Genomic DNA, 12,443 nt, shown 5'->3' on the forward strand with positions numbered 1-12,443 from the left:
GCGGGCTGAGTCCACTTCGGATCCCGCACCTGGGCCCCTCAGGTGGTGTGGACTCAGAAGGTAATCAGATGAACCTGCCTGAGCTGGGGCCCACCTGTGGACGACGTCCATTCCGTGTGTTCAGGAAATGTTCCCAGCTGGCCCAGGCAGAGTAGAAGTATGGGGGAGGGGGAGATTTTGAGGAGTTTGGGAGCCTACTTACTGTAGAACAAAAAGAATGGTAAAGTGAATTGCTCTGGGAGTTATAAAAAAATAGAATAATTTTGTTGAGGAAGATGGGGTGATTTATGAAGTCTAGACTGCACACCCCCATCACCAACTAAAGGAGCCCCGGCAGTGGCTATTTCAGGTAGGAGAGAGGGGCGTCAGGCTCTCCAAGATCCACCTTGGGAAATTTACTTTGCACTCCTTCCCCTGCCCCAACCTCCTAAATCATTGCCTTCAGGACCTGCAGATGGAGGAGGGGGAGGGGATGAGACACGGGAGAGGCAGCCGGCCTTCGAGCTCACCCCCATCAGAGGAGGGGGCCCCGTTTTCTTGCTCTATCTTGGAGAGGTAGAGTGGCAACAAAGACACTGTTACCCTTTCTCGAAGGGTGAAGGTCTCCTGTCCCAGAACAGGTGGCTAATCTCAGGTCTCTTTGTAAAAGCCTCGTTCCGCAGAGGGAACAGACAGGATGGGGAACAGGGCTAGGGATACTGGGAACATTGAGGGCAGCAGGTAGGAACGGTGAGGCTCCTGCAGTCAGACGTGACCTCGTTCCAAACTCTGAGGCTTAACAGTTTGCGGGGACGAGAGTCTCAACCTCTCCGAATCTGTACTCTGTGAAATGGAGATTTCATCTGGTGTCATAGGGAGGATTACGGAAGATAATTCTAGAAAGCTCATGGCACATAGTAGGTGTTCAAGAGATGTCAGTGTACCCCTCTCTCCACTCAACAGAAGGACTGCATTTTTACCACCACAAAGACATAAGAAGGACAAGAGATATGAGAGAGGAGACAAACACCATGTAAGTGCTGTTATTTCTACTTACAAGTTAATACTGGTTTTTGCAAAGCTGTATAACATGTATTCCCTTTGCTGTCACTTCTCCACTGCTATCCTCCTAATCTTCCAACCAGTCCTGTGAGTCTCAGAACTACAGTTACCATGAAAAAGAAACACGGCTTACCCACAGAATCACTGCAATCCACTCTCACCTGGGTAAAAAAGCCTTTTGAAGGGAAATGACTCGTTCCCTGTATTTACCTTTAAACATCCCTCTTGTGGCAACCTGACCTGCTAATTTTAAAGTTTACCTGGCCCTGTTTTTTTTTTTTTTTCCTTGGTCCTCTGCCCCGCCCACAGCCCCCTTCCTGTCCTTTATTCACCTCTCACCTGCATGGGAAGCCAGGCTTCCAGAACCCGAGCTCCTTCTCGAATTCTCACATCGGTCTGGGGAAGATAACTAGGTCTAATGGAGCTATTGACAAAGACTGGTGTTGGTGGCCGCTGGGCTCCTTGACCTGCGCGTCCATTCTTTCTGCTTCAAAATGCCTTTGGAAGTGCTTTTACTGTAAATATTTGAAGTGTGAGTATGGGGAGGAGGTGAAGTCTGGATTCCCATCCCACTCCCTTGCTCAGACAAGGGAAGCCCTTTCCTCCAATTTTCCAGGAGCTACAGGCAGCAGAGGGCCTGCATTTTCCAGCCTGGGGCTAGCAGGATCAGTCACCGGCCTCGGCTGACTCCCGCCCGGCTGGGCTTCCAGGGCCCAGATGGGTGCCGTCTCCTGCCTGCCCACGGGCAGGTGTCCCTCGGCAGAGGAGGAAGAGCTTTGTAATCGAGGACCTGCTCCATGGCGGGTGGACGAGGTCTCCAAGCCGACCTGGGTCCTGCAGGCCGCTCGCACCAAACTCTCACCTTGACCCGGAGGACTGGAGGCGCGGGCTTGTGGAAGGCAAGCTCGAGCTCGGGTACACGTACGCCTCACTCCCCCCGCCAACAACACCTGCAACGCCCAGAACTTCCTCGGAAAGGTGAGGAGGCTGGCGACAGGGACACAAACCCCTCGGGCGCAGGGCTTGGGGACCAGAACGGTCTTCGCTGAGCTGCCTGCACCGAGCAGAGCGGCTCGATCTGGAAGCAGCGTGGGCTCTCCTTGCAGAAGTTGACACACTCAAGCGCCGGCGAGGAGAAAGGAGAGGACGCACGCTGCTGGCTCTAGGTGACACGAACTCAGACCCGGACAGCGTGTGTCGCGAGCTGGACTCCGGCCGGGGAACACACCGACCCAGGGGGTTGCCAGCACCCGCCGCCCGCTCAGCGGCCGCAGGAGGGCGAGCAGGCACCCCAGGTTGCGCGTCCGAATCTTCCAACCCCTGTCTCGGTCCCCGCCCCGCCTTCGCGGCTCCGCACCCTAGGCTGTTTAGGACCCCGCGGCGCAGGGGCGGGGCGGCGGGCGGCCGGGACGGTGACAGGTGCGCCCCTCGGCCAATGGCGGGGCCTGAGCCCCTCCCCAAGCCCCCGCCGAGCGCGCCAATCGGCGGCCGCGCTGCGCTTCAAGTGCGCGGAGGGGCGCGGGTCCCCAGCCCGGCGCCAGCGGCCTCGGCGCGGTCGCCTGCGGGCTGCAGCGCTGAGCCGGGCTCTCGGCCCCGGCGCGCCGAGCCCTCGCGTGGGAGTTTGTGCGAGAGCGAGTGAACGCGGCCCGGGGCGGGGCCCCGCACGGAGGAGGCGCCCGGACCATGGTCACCCTCGGCTGAGTTTCCGGCGGCGACTTTGATAATCTGGCAAATAATCATAACAATACCGAAGCCCGGGGCTGGCCGCCGCCACGCACAGACTCCGCGGGCCGCACGCGGCCGCGCCGCGCACCTCCCCGCGCTGATCGCCAACCCCTAACGAGCCGATGGAAAAATCCAAAAATTTCCGCATCGACGCGCTGCTGGCCGTGGACCCCCCGCGAGCGGCCTCGGCGCAGAGCGCGCCGCTGGCCCTGGTCACGTCTCTCGCGGCCGCCGCAGCTGGCCCCGGGGGCGGCGGCGGCGGCGGGGCGAGCGGCGGGGCGAGCGGCGGCTGCAGCCCCGCGTCCTCGGAGCCGCCCGCGGCGCCCGCCGACCGCCTGCGCGCCGAGAGCCCGTCGCCGCCGCGCCTGCTGGCCGCGCACTGCGCGCTGCTGCCCAAACCGGGCTTCCTGGGCGCCGGCGGCGCGGGCGGCGGGGCGGGCGGAGGCGGAGGCGGGCCCGGGGGGCCCCACCACCACGCGCACCCCGGCGCCGCAGCCGCCGCCGCCGCCGCCGCCGCCGCTGCCGCCGCCGCCGCCGCGGGGGGTCTGGCGCTGGGGCTGCACCCGGGGGGCGCGCAGGGCGGCGCGGGCCTCCCGGCGCAGGCGGCGCTCTACGGCCACCCGGTCTACGGCTACTCGGCGGCGGCGGCGGCGGCCGCGCTGGCCGGGCAGCACCCGGCGCTCTCCTACTCGTACCCGCAGGTGCAGGGCGCGCACCCCGCGCACCCCGCCGACCCCATCAAGCTGGGCGCCGGCACCTTTCAGTTGGACCAGTGGCTGCGGGCGTCCACCGCGGGCATGATCCTGCCCAAGATGCCGGACTTTAACTGTGAGTACCGCGCAGCCCCCGAGCCTGCGGAGGGAGGGGGAGTACTGGCAGAGGCTCTCCGTGCATCCTCCTCCACCTGGCACCTCCCTCCGCTGGTTCTCGGCTCAGAGCGAGCCGTGGGGGCGCCGCGAGGCCGCCTCGGCTCCGCCCGGGGCCTGCGAGGACTCGCGCGGGCTGCGCGATGTGGGATTGTCAGCGAATGATTAAAATGCCCACGCGCGGACCTTGCTTCGCTTCCTTCCTTAATGGGAAGGGGCAGCTGGAGGTGTGAGACTAAAACCTAATGATTAACCGGCAGGCTAGAGGAGAAGGAAGTGGTGGGGGAAGGCGAAACGAGGAGCGCCCTGGAGTTAGGTGTGCCTGGGAATCGGGGGCCAGCGAAACCAGGGGTTGATCCTCAGGGAAACGGACGTGACTTCGGTCCCGCATTCTGGGTTCTGGAGAGACCCCCGTCCCTCCCAGGAGAGGGAGCGCTCCCAGAGTTAGCGAAGGAGAGATGAGCTTCAGGAGACCCAGGGACGCAAGGCAGGGGCCCCGAGCGATCTCCTGGCCCTTTGCGGGGCTCTGCCCACCTCTGGAAGGGCGCTGGGGCCGGGGTGCGATGCCTGGGAGGCGGGTGGCCTGACTTGAACAGAGAGATGGCACGCTCCGGAAGGCCGAGAGATGCGCCCTCCTTCAGGGGCTCTAAGCAGCAGGTGCCCGCCTCCGGATTCAGGGCGCCCAGCACAGCGCGCACCCCTCCCCAAGACCGCAGCTCGGGAGGGCTGGCCATCCCCAACCCGAGAGCCGCCCAACTGTGGGCGGCGTGCTCGCCACCCAGGCTGGACACCTGGCTGAGGCCTGGGCCTCTCTCTCTCTCGGGCTTTCCTGGCGCGCGCGGGGGGGCGCGCGGAAGTGGAGCTCTGGAGATTCTGGATCTCAGGTCCGCTCGCTCCACCCGGGCTCCGCTCAGAGGAAGATGCTTGAGGCTTAACGATTTCAGCCGCCAAACACCCAAACAAAGAGACCCCATTGTTTCCGTCTGAATGGATTTGTTTAGACTGGGGAGATGCAGGCATGGGAAGGGGGAAAAAAGCAAAAAAGAAAACAGAAATATGTGCCAGAATTCAGATTCCTCTGCTAGAAGCTATGGTCGTGACTAAACAGAGAAAAGCTAGGATCCCAGAAGGCTGGAGAAGTCACAGCCGGGTGAGAAAATCCCAGCTTGTGCGCTGTTTGCCCGCGGCCACCCCAGGCTGTTCCCGGCTCAGCTCCCAGAAGGCCCTAATGGCCACCCATCCCTTCCGGTGGAGTCACCCCTCCCGACCTCAGGCAAAGAAGAGGCCAAGCTTGCTTTCACTTCTGTGGCTTCAGGCAAATCTGAGCTCCTGATCTGGGGTCAGCCAAACCCAGGGCACCCTTCCAGGCCTGGCCTCAGAGCCCAGCAAACCCCTTCTGATGGAATGCCACCCCACGCATCTTTCATTGTGACCTGAATCTCCCAGAGCCTGGCAGTCTTAGTCTCCCACCGATGGGGGGGTGGCGGGCGGGCAGCGGTGATCTCTGCACAGGCCTCCCCTGGGCGCTGGGTTCTCAGGCCACCCAGCTGTTTTCCCTGGCCTGCGTGGAGCCCAGGATTGCCCAGAAAATCAAATCGACTAAAGCCACATCCCTTTGCCAACACACTCAGTCCATCTCTTACTCCTAATCTCGACCCAGAGTCAGCTAATTAAAACCCAGCCAGCTTTAAGTTCAGAAGAAGAATCTGAACACCGAATCCTAAAGGGCAATAACAAACAGGTGAACACGCCAGAATGGGCTCTGAGAGTGTCCCTCCTCTGGTCGCTGGAAACCTGTTTGGTTTCCTTTAATTGGTGTCTCAGCCATCAGATGGCATTTCCCAAATGATCCCTTCAGAGCCAGTGTTTTAATTAAAGTTCTAATGTGTTGTCAAGTTGGGAATCCGGGGCCTTGTTTAACTAAAGCGGGGGGCGTGGGCCTTCCCATAAAGCAAATTGCCCATCCCATGGGAGCCTGAGCTCGTCCTGCCCGGGGCTGGCCTCTTTCCTTTCCTTTCCTTTCTTTTATTGTCTAACACTTGTCAGGCTCCTGGGAAATCAAGGGAAGTCTCGCTTTGAGGTCATAAAATTCTCTGTGATGTAACCGTGTGAAATTATGTAAATAAAGCCAAGAGACCTCCTTGAACACGTAGAAAGCCGGATCCCTCGGTGCCTAGGCCTTTAACTTGCGTAATGAGAATTGTCCTGAAAGGCTTCCAATCTCCCAAGGCTCTGCCCCTCTGGACCCCGGGCAGGCATTGCAAGAAAACATTTTACATGGGGGAGAGTCTCTGATGAACACACATATTTAGGAACAGAATTTGGTCCTTTTCTTTCCTCCCCTCCTCCCTTCCTCCCCTTTCTTCCTTCCTCATCTTTTTCCCTTTTCTCCTTCTATTCCTTTTGTACGCAAGGAGGTGGTGGTGGGAATCCTGCACCAGTTCTTCGCTGGGCAGGAAGAAGTAGGAAGTGACTCCGGCGGCCTGTGTGGATTGGGCCTGAGTTGGGGAAGGCACCAGGAGGAGTGGGGAGGAGGGGGTCCCTGGGCCTCTGCTACTTGCCTTTCTGTCCACCTGCTTTCTACCAACGCCCACCCAGGTGGAGAGGACGCGCCTGGGTGATAGGCTGTCTTTAATCAGGACACCCGGGTCCCCCCGCCAGGGATGAAAAGACTTGGTTCCTCTAAACACAAACCATCTGGGCCCACCTGAACGAGGGGTCCTGCGCTCCAGGGCTTCCTTGGGGAGAGGGCGCTGACACTAAAGAGAGAGCAGCGACTCTGCCAAGCCGGGGAGCAGCGGGCGGCCTGGCGTGAGGAGCGTTGCTGGCGCTGGGCGGCGGCGGGCAGTGGCCTGACCCGGGCTCACGAGCCTCTCCCGCCCCAGCCCAGGCGCAGTCCAACCTCCTGGGGAAGTGCCGCCGGCCGCGCACCGCCTTCACCAGCCAGCAGCTGCTCGAGCTGGAGCACCAGTTCAAGCTCAACAAGTACCTGTCGCGGCCCAAGCGCTTCGAGGTGGCCACCTCCCTGATGCTCACCGAGACCCAGGTGCGCTGCTCCCCCCGCCCTCAACGCGGCCCGGCCTCCCAGGGACACTGTCGCCTCTGCTCTCTTGACCCTCGGCCTTCCTGGGCCCCTGGAGCTGCGCCCATTTGACCTTCAGGGTGTGGATTAACATCCCAGCCGTCTGCCCCCAGGGTTCCTATACTGGCACCCAGAGGTCTGATTCAGCTGGTTCTGTTGGGCCCAGGAATTTGCAGCCCCCCCATTCTGAAGCAGGTGGTCCCCAGGCCACATGAGAGAGATTTCACTCCAGAAAGAGAGGAGGGGACATCTTGAGATTTACAGACAGGTACCTCAGCAGCCCTAGCCCTTCGCGCACACGCACCGTGCGTGCGGGTGGAAGACCTGGGCGCTGGGGGTGGGAGGTAGGGGTCTTCGTTTGAGCTTCCTCAGAGCCCCCAGCCGGTCTTTGGGGTTTGCTCACGCGCAGGTGGGGAGCGCCGTGCCCCTGGGGTGTCCAAGTCCTCTAATGGCAGCGCCGCGCCCGGGCCTGGTGACGGCGGCGAGCGCACGGCGGGCGCAGGTGCAGGAGTCCGGGGACTCGGCGGGGATGGAGGTGGCGGGTCTCTCACGCCGCTTGTGCCCGCAGGTGAAGATCTGGTTCCAGAACCGGCGGATGAAGTGGAAGCGCAACAAAAAGGCCAAAGAGCAGGCGGCGCAGGAGGCCGAGAAGCAGAAGGGCGGCGCGGGCGCAGGCAAAGGCGGCGGCGCCGAGGACCAGGGGGACGGGGTGCTGCTGGGGCCGCTGGCGCCTGGGGACAAGGGCAGCGGACGCCGCCTGCGGGACTTGAGGGACAGTGACCCCGAGGAGGACGAGGACGACGACGACGAGGACCATTTCCCCTACAGCAACGGCGCTAGCACGCACGCCGCCTCGTCCGACTGCTCCTCCGGGGCCGACTCGCCTGCCCCGCGGTCCGGCGGGCCGGGCCAGCAGCCCCCGCCCCAGTAGGGGCCCCGCGGCCGGCGGGTGGCGGTACGGCCTGGAGGCTGCGACCCCTCCCGTGGCCCCCAGGTCCGCCCCCCAGGCCCGCGAGCGGAGGCGGCCCGGCCCTGGGGGCTGCCCTTGTGGCCCCAGCAGCCGCGCCTGCTCTTCAAGGGACGGAAGGAGGGAGGCCCAGCAGGTTCAAACTTGAACTCTGGTTCTTTTTCATTTAATGTGGTTTGCGTTGGGGGGAGGTGTTTCTGAGAAGAACTGAGCGCTCACCAGGGGAGGCTCTGGTTCCCCTCCTGCCGGATGGAGAAGGCGGAAACCTACAGCGTTAAACCACCTCCGAGACGTGAAACCTCTGGACACGCCGTTCTTCTGAGTGCTGGAAAAAGAAAAAATGTTTCGTGCTTATGTATCTTGGGGGGAGGGGGAGGGATTTATGCCATGAGCGTTCAAACTGCTGGAAATCCCAAAACTGTATTGTCTTTATTTTTGTATATTGTATTTATAAATATATATATAAAGAAATGTCTACTTACGCATGCTAAATTATCATTTAGCTTCTCCCATCGCCCACGATGGAATGTAAAATAAATTGGTTTTTTTTACTGGATGAGAGTGCAAATCTTTTGAGGGGAGCTGTGAAAGCGGGGTTTACTATTTTTGTTGTTGAAAGGATGGGCTGTATTCCTCAATTGACAGCAGAAGGTGAAAATCAGAATCGCGAATGGGTGCCAGGACCGCCACCTCTCTGGGCCCCCGAGGCCGGTGAGGAACTTGATTCCGGCTGCTGGGGAGTCGCAGGTACGAAGTGTCGGTAAAACTACCCGAGGCCAGGTGTCAGCGCGCGTCCGCGTGCCGGCTCACATCTGTCCCGGATGCGAGGCTCTCCAAGGAGTGACTTCGGACGCCGTGTACTTATCTTCCTCTTTCTCTGAGGGTCTTCTTGCTTCGCCGGCGCTCCAGAAGCGGAAACACACGACTTGAATGTTTCAGAAAACAAGCTCCAAACCACCAGACTTCCCTGGCCTCTGGGGTCCGTGCGGCCCGGGGCGCTGCTCGCGCGCCTTTTCCGCATTGCCTCGCGTAGCGCGGCGCTTCTGTTTCTCGCCGACCCCGGCATCTCTCCCGAAACACCTTCTCGGGCCGGCCAGGACTGGTTTTCCTGGATCTGGGCAAACGTCCGCGAGGACAGCGCTGGGCGACAGGAGCGCCCCAGCCGGGCCGCGATGGCTGTGGGTTACCAAAGCTCGGCAGCGCGCGCCATCCGTCACCCGGGCCGAGCCAGGCCTTCGCCCTGTGCTGCACGCATGCCGGGCTCAACCTCCGCGCGGCTCCCCTGCCCCCACCGCTGACGCGCGGGCCTCTCCTGGGCCCGGAGGAAATAGGTGAGCCAGGGACACTGCTTCTTCCTCCTTCCCTCGTGCCTTCCTCCTTCCTTCTGTTTTTCACTCTTTCTCACCAGCAACTGAGCCGGGGTGCGCCCCCTCCCCCTCCCCTTCTCTCCCCTCCCCCTCTCTCCCCTCCCCCCTTCTCTCCCCTCCTCCCTTCTCTCCCCTCCTCCCTTCTCTCGCCCCCTCGTCTCCCCCTCCTCCCAGCTGATAAATGAGTTCAGAAGGGCCTGGAGTTTCATTTGGGTGATTACCGCGCAGGCGAGCGGGGCCACTCCTCGACTTCAGGGCCGGGGTGAGATTAATATCCTCTCTGGCAGCTCATTATCACCCCGGGCTCCTTCCATAAAATCCAAGCTCAGCCAAGCCCGGGGGCGCGGCGCTGCTGGGAGCCCCGGCAGGAGCAGCTGGCGGGCGCGGGCGGCAGGGCGCGGGCCCGGCCGCCTCCGGGTCCAAAGGTGCTTTGGGGGGACGCGGACCTGGTTTGCAACTGGTGGGAAAGCCCGAGAGCCCGGGGAAAGGGGTGGGAAAATTAGAGAGAGGGGATGGGGAGGAGGAGAGGAGAAAGACAGATGCCTTTGGGGGTTGAAAAAAATCTGCAATCCGTGTGTATCTCGTTTTAATTTTTACCACATTGGGGAAGTTCAGCGTGAAGCAATCTCTGCCCTGGCTGGCTCCACATCTGGGGGTTATTCCCCGCCGCCCCCCTGCTCTGCTGGCCCAGCGTCAGCGCCCCTACCTCAACACTGGGCCCCCCGGGGACCGGCGGCGGCCGGGGAGGGGGTGTAGCATCCGGACTGGAAGCTGGGGCGCCGCCGGCCTCGGCGGAGGGTCCGTCCCTCCACCCCCAGGTGCAGACCCTTCTGAACCCGGGAATCGTTCGCTCCCTCGGCGACGAGGGGCAGAGGCGCACTCAAGGAAGATAGAATGATTGTGACCCCCGCCCCCGGCCTCCAGCAGAGCGAGCCCGGGTTTGGCGCGGGGACTTGGCGGCCGGGAAGGCGGGACTCGCCCGCGGCCCCAGCGCCTCCAGCCAGCGGCTTAAGCGCGACGGAATTTATCTCGCTAATAAATTTAATGATCAATTCGTTCTTGTCACAGTAGCTCTTCCCCAAATCAATTATAGCAAATTTAAATATAATCACCGGCTCATCCTCACCCACTCCGGGCACAGCGAACAATTCATTCCGCATAATGAGCGGCCGTCAGCCCCGCCCCGCCCGTCCACCCGCGGCCCCCGCGCGGCGGGGAGGGGGCTCTGCCGCCTCGAGGACCGGGTTCCCGGGACCCGGAGCCAGGCCCACGCAGCCAGCCCGGAGGGGGACGAAGCACTGTCTCCAGACCAGCCCAGGCTTGGCCCTCGGGCAGCGGCGAGGGGCCTCCGGCGGTGAAGCCCCCGTGCCCGGCGGCCTCCCCGCTCTCCACTCGGCGGGGTGCGCCCTGCCGACCCGGCGGCGCCGGGACACCGCGACCCCAAAGCGAGGGCCGCGCCCAAAGAGGACCCGGCCCTCTGGGGACCCCGCCCGGCCCCCTGCCCACCACTGGCGCCACCCTCGGCGCAGGTTCTCTTCACCTTAATGGGGGAGTCCTCCGTTCTCAGAAAGCGTACCTTGTCTGTGCCAGGGTCTCCAGCGTGTGCGAAGAAAATGTGGTTAAAGACCTTCGTGTGAGGAAGAGAGCAATCTAGCGGCGCCCTCCAGGCCACAGTCCAGGGATCACCAGTCCAGCGCTCTGCAGAGCTCTGGCCCAGGGTCCGAGGGCCCTGACCAGACGCCTTAAGGCTTGGAGTCTGATGAGTGCAGAAACGCCTAGAATGTAGACGAAATGGGCCTGTTCCTTTCGCGGTTGGCCTTCCTGCACCCTGTATCCAGGCGGAAGTCAGCTTGGAAAGATCCGCGGGAAAGACTTTCTATGACAGCAAAAGCAAAAACAGGCAAATGGGATTATGTCAACATTTCAAACTCCTGCGCAGCAAAGGGAACAATCAACACAATGAAAGGCTGCCTGGGAAGGGAGAAAGTATTTGCAAATCAAATATCTGATGAGGGATTAATATCCAAAATATATAAAGAACTACAATTCAACAACCACAAAAAGCCATCCAGTTAAAAACAGGCAAAGGGATTGAAGACATTTCTCTGGAGGGGACATACAAAGGGTCCACAAGCATATGAAAAGATGCTTAGCATCACTGACCATTAGGCAGATACAAATCACAACCACATGAGCTAGCACCTCCCACCTATTAGGATAGCTGTTATGAAAACAAAAACAAAACAGAAGATAACAAGTGTGGGTGAGGATGTGGTGAAATTGGAACCCTTGTGCACTGTTGGTAGGAATGGAAAATAGTGCAGCCGCTATGGAAAATAGTATGGAGGGTCCTCAAAACAAACAAACAACAGCAACAAAAACAGCATTACCATATGACCCAGCGACCTTACTTCCGGGTGTGTATCCAAAAGGACGGAAAAGGATCTGGAAGAGATATCTGCACAGCCACGCTCATTGCAGCATGATTCACAACCCCAAATGTGCAAACAGTGGAATAGTATTCAGCCTTTAAAAAGAAGGAAATTCTGACACCTGCTACAACAGGGATAAGCCCTGAGGACATCATGATCAGTGAAATAAGCCAGTCACTAAAATACAAATACTGCACAATTCTACTTATATGTGGCATCTAAAATAGTCAAATTCTTAGAGACAGCACATAGAAGGGAGGTTGCCAGCGTCTGGGAGGAGGGGAAAAAGGGGAGATGTTTAATGAGGAGGGAGTTTCAGTTTTGCAAGATGAAAAAATTCGAGAGAGCTGTTGCCCAACAATACGTATACAGTTAACGCTACTGTACTAGCCACTTAAAATGGCTAAGGTGATTGAAACGAGGACAGACCTTCTTGCCTTCCTCCCTTCCCCTCCTCCTCGTCTTCCCTCTCCCCTTCCTCCCCCCCTCTCCTCTCCCTCCTACTGAAAGGGCAGACTTTTTGTACAACATCCAAATCCCGGAGAAGGCTTAGGAAGGGAGCACCTGGCCCCCAGGCCGCCGTGGACCTGAGCGGGAGCGGAGTTTGCGGGTCAGCCGCTGCGCCCCTCGCGGTGTGAGGAGCCCGGCCCGCTCCGGGCTGGCTCGACGAGCACCTCCAGGTCTGCGGGTTAACTGACCCCTGCGGCCTCCCCTGCCCTCCCACGCCCCTGCCAGACCCCAGGCCGGGACCGCGCTCCGGGGGTGGCGGGCGCCGCGGGGAGAGGCCTGCGGGGGGGGGGTCCCCGGAGGACGTGGGCGCCCCCCACCCCGTATCAAAGTCCTGCGGTGCCCTGTGTCTCCCTCAATAAAACTAATCCCTTTGGAGGAGTGACTCAACCGAGAACGCTGCACTGTTCCAGACTACAAGGCAAATATGTTTTTCAGATTTGGTTTTTATGGTCG

The 12,443-nt window shown here is 60.5% G+C and overlaps 1 protein-coding gene across 1 annotated transcript; it reads left to right on the top strand.

The window, feature by feature from the left end:
- The first annotated feature begins 2,778 nt into the window (after positions 1 to 2,778).
- Positions 2,779 to 7,645, top strand: MNX1 (motor neuron and pancreas homeobox 1). Its single transcript, XM_059073705.2, has 3 exons — positions 2,779 to 3,594; positions 6,518 to 6,678; positions 7,283 to 7,645. The coding sequence occupies exons 1-3, from the start codon at positions 2,889 to 2,891 to the stop codon at positions 7,643 to 7,645; spliced, it is 1,230 nt and encodes a 409-aa protein (XP_058929688.1). The 5' UTR covers positions 2,779 to 2,888.
- The last annotated feature ends 4,798 nt before the right edge of the window (positions 7,646 to 12,443 follow it).

The sequence above is a fragment of the Kogia breviceps genome, chromosome 9, assembly GCF_026419965.1.
Source record: "Kogia breviceps isolate mKogBre1 chromosome 9, mKogBre1 haplotype 1, whole genome shotgun sequence".
In the NCBI taxonomy this organism is placed as follows: Eukaryota; Metazoa; Chordata; class Mammalia; order Artiodactyla; family Physeteridae; genus Kogia; species Kogia breviceps.

Excerpts from the sequence above, each read along its gene's own strand:
- MNX1 (XM_059073705.2), top strand. The coding sequence starts at position 2,889 with ATGGAAAAATCCAAAAATTTCCGCATCGACGCGCTGCTGGCCGTGGAC. Across the intron at positions 3,595-6,517 it reads CAAGATGCCGGACTTTAACT|CCCAGGCGCAGTCCAACCTC; the intron begins GTGAGTACCGCG and ends CTCCCGCCCCAG. Across the intron at positions 6,679-7,282 it reads TGATGCTCACCGAGACCCAG|GTGAAGATCTGGTTCCAGAA; the intron begins GTGCGCTGCTCC and ends TTGTGCCCGCAG.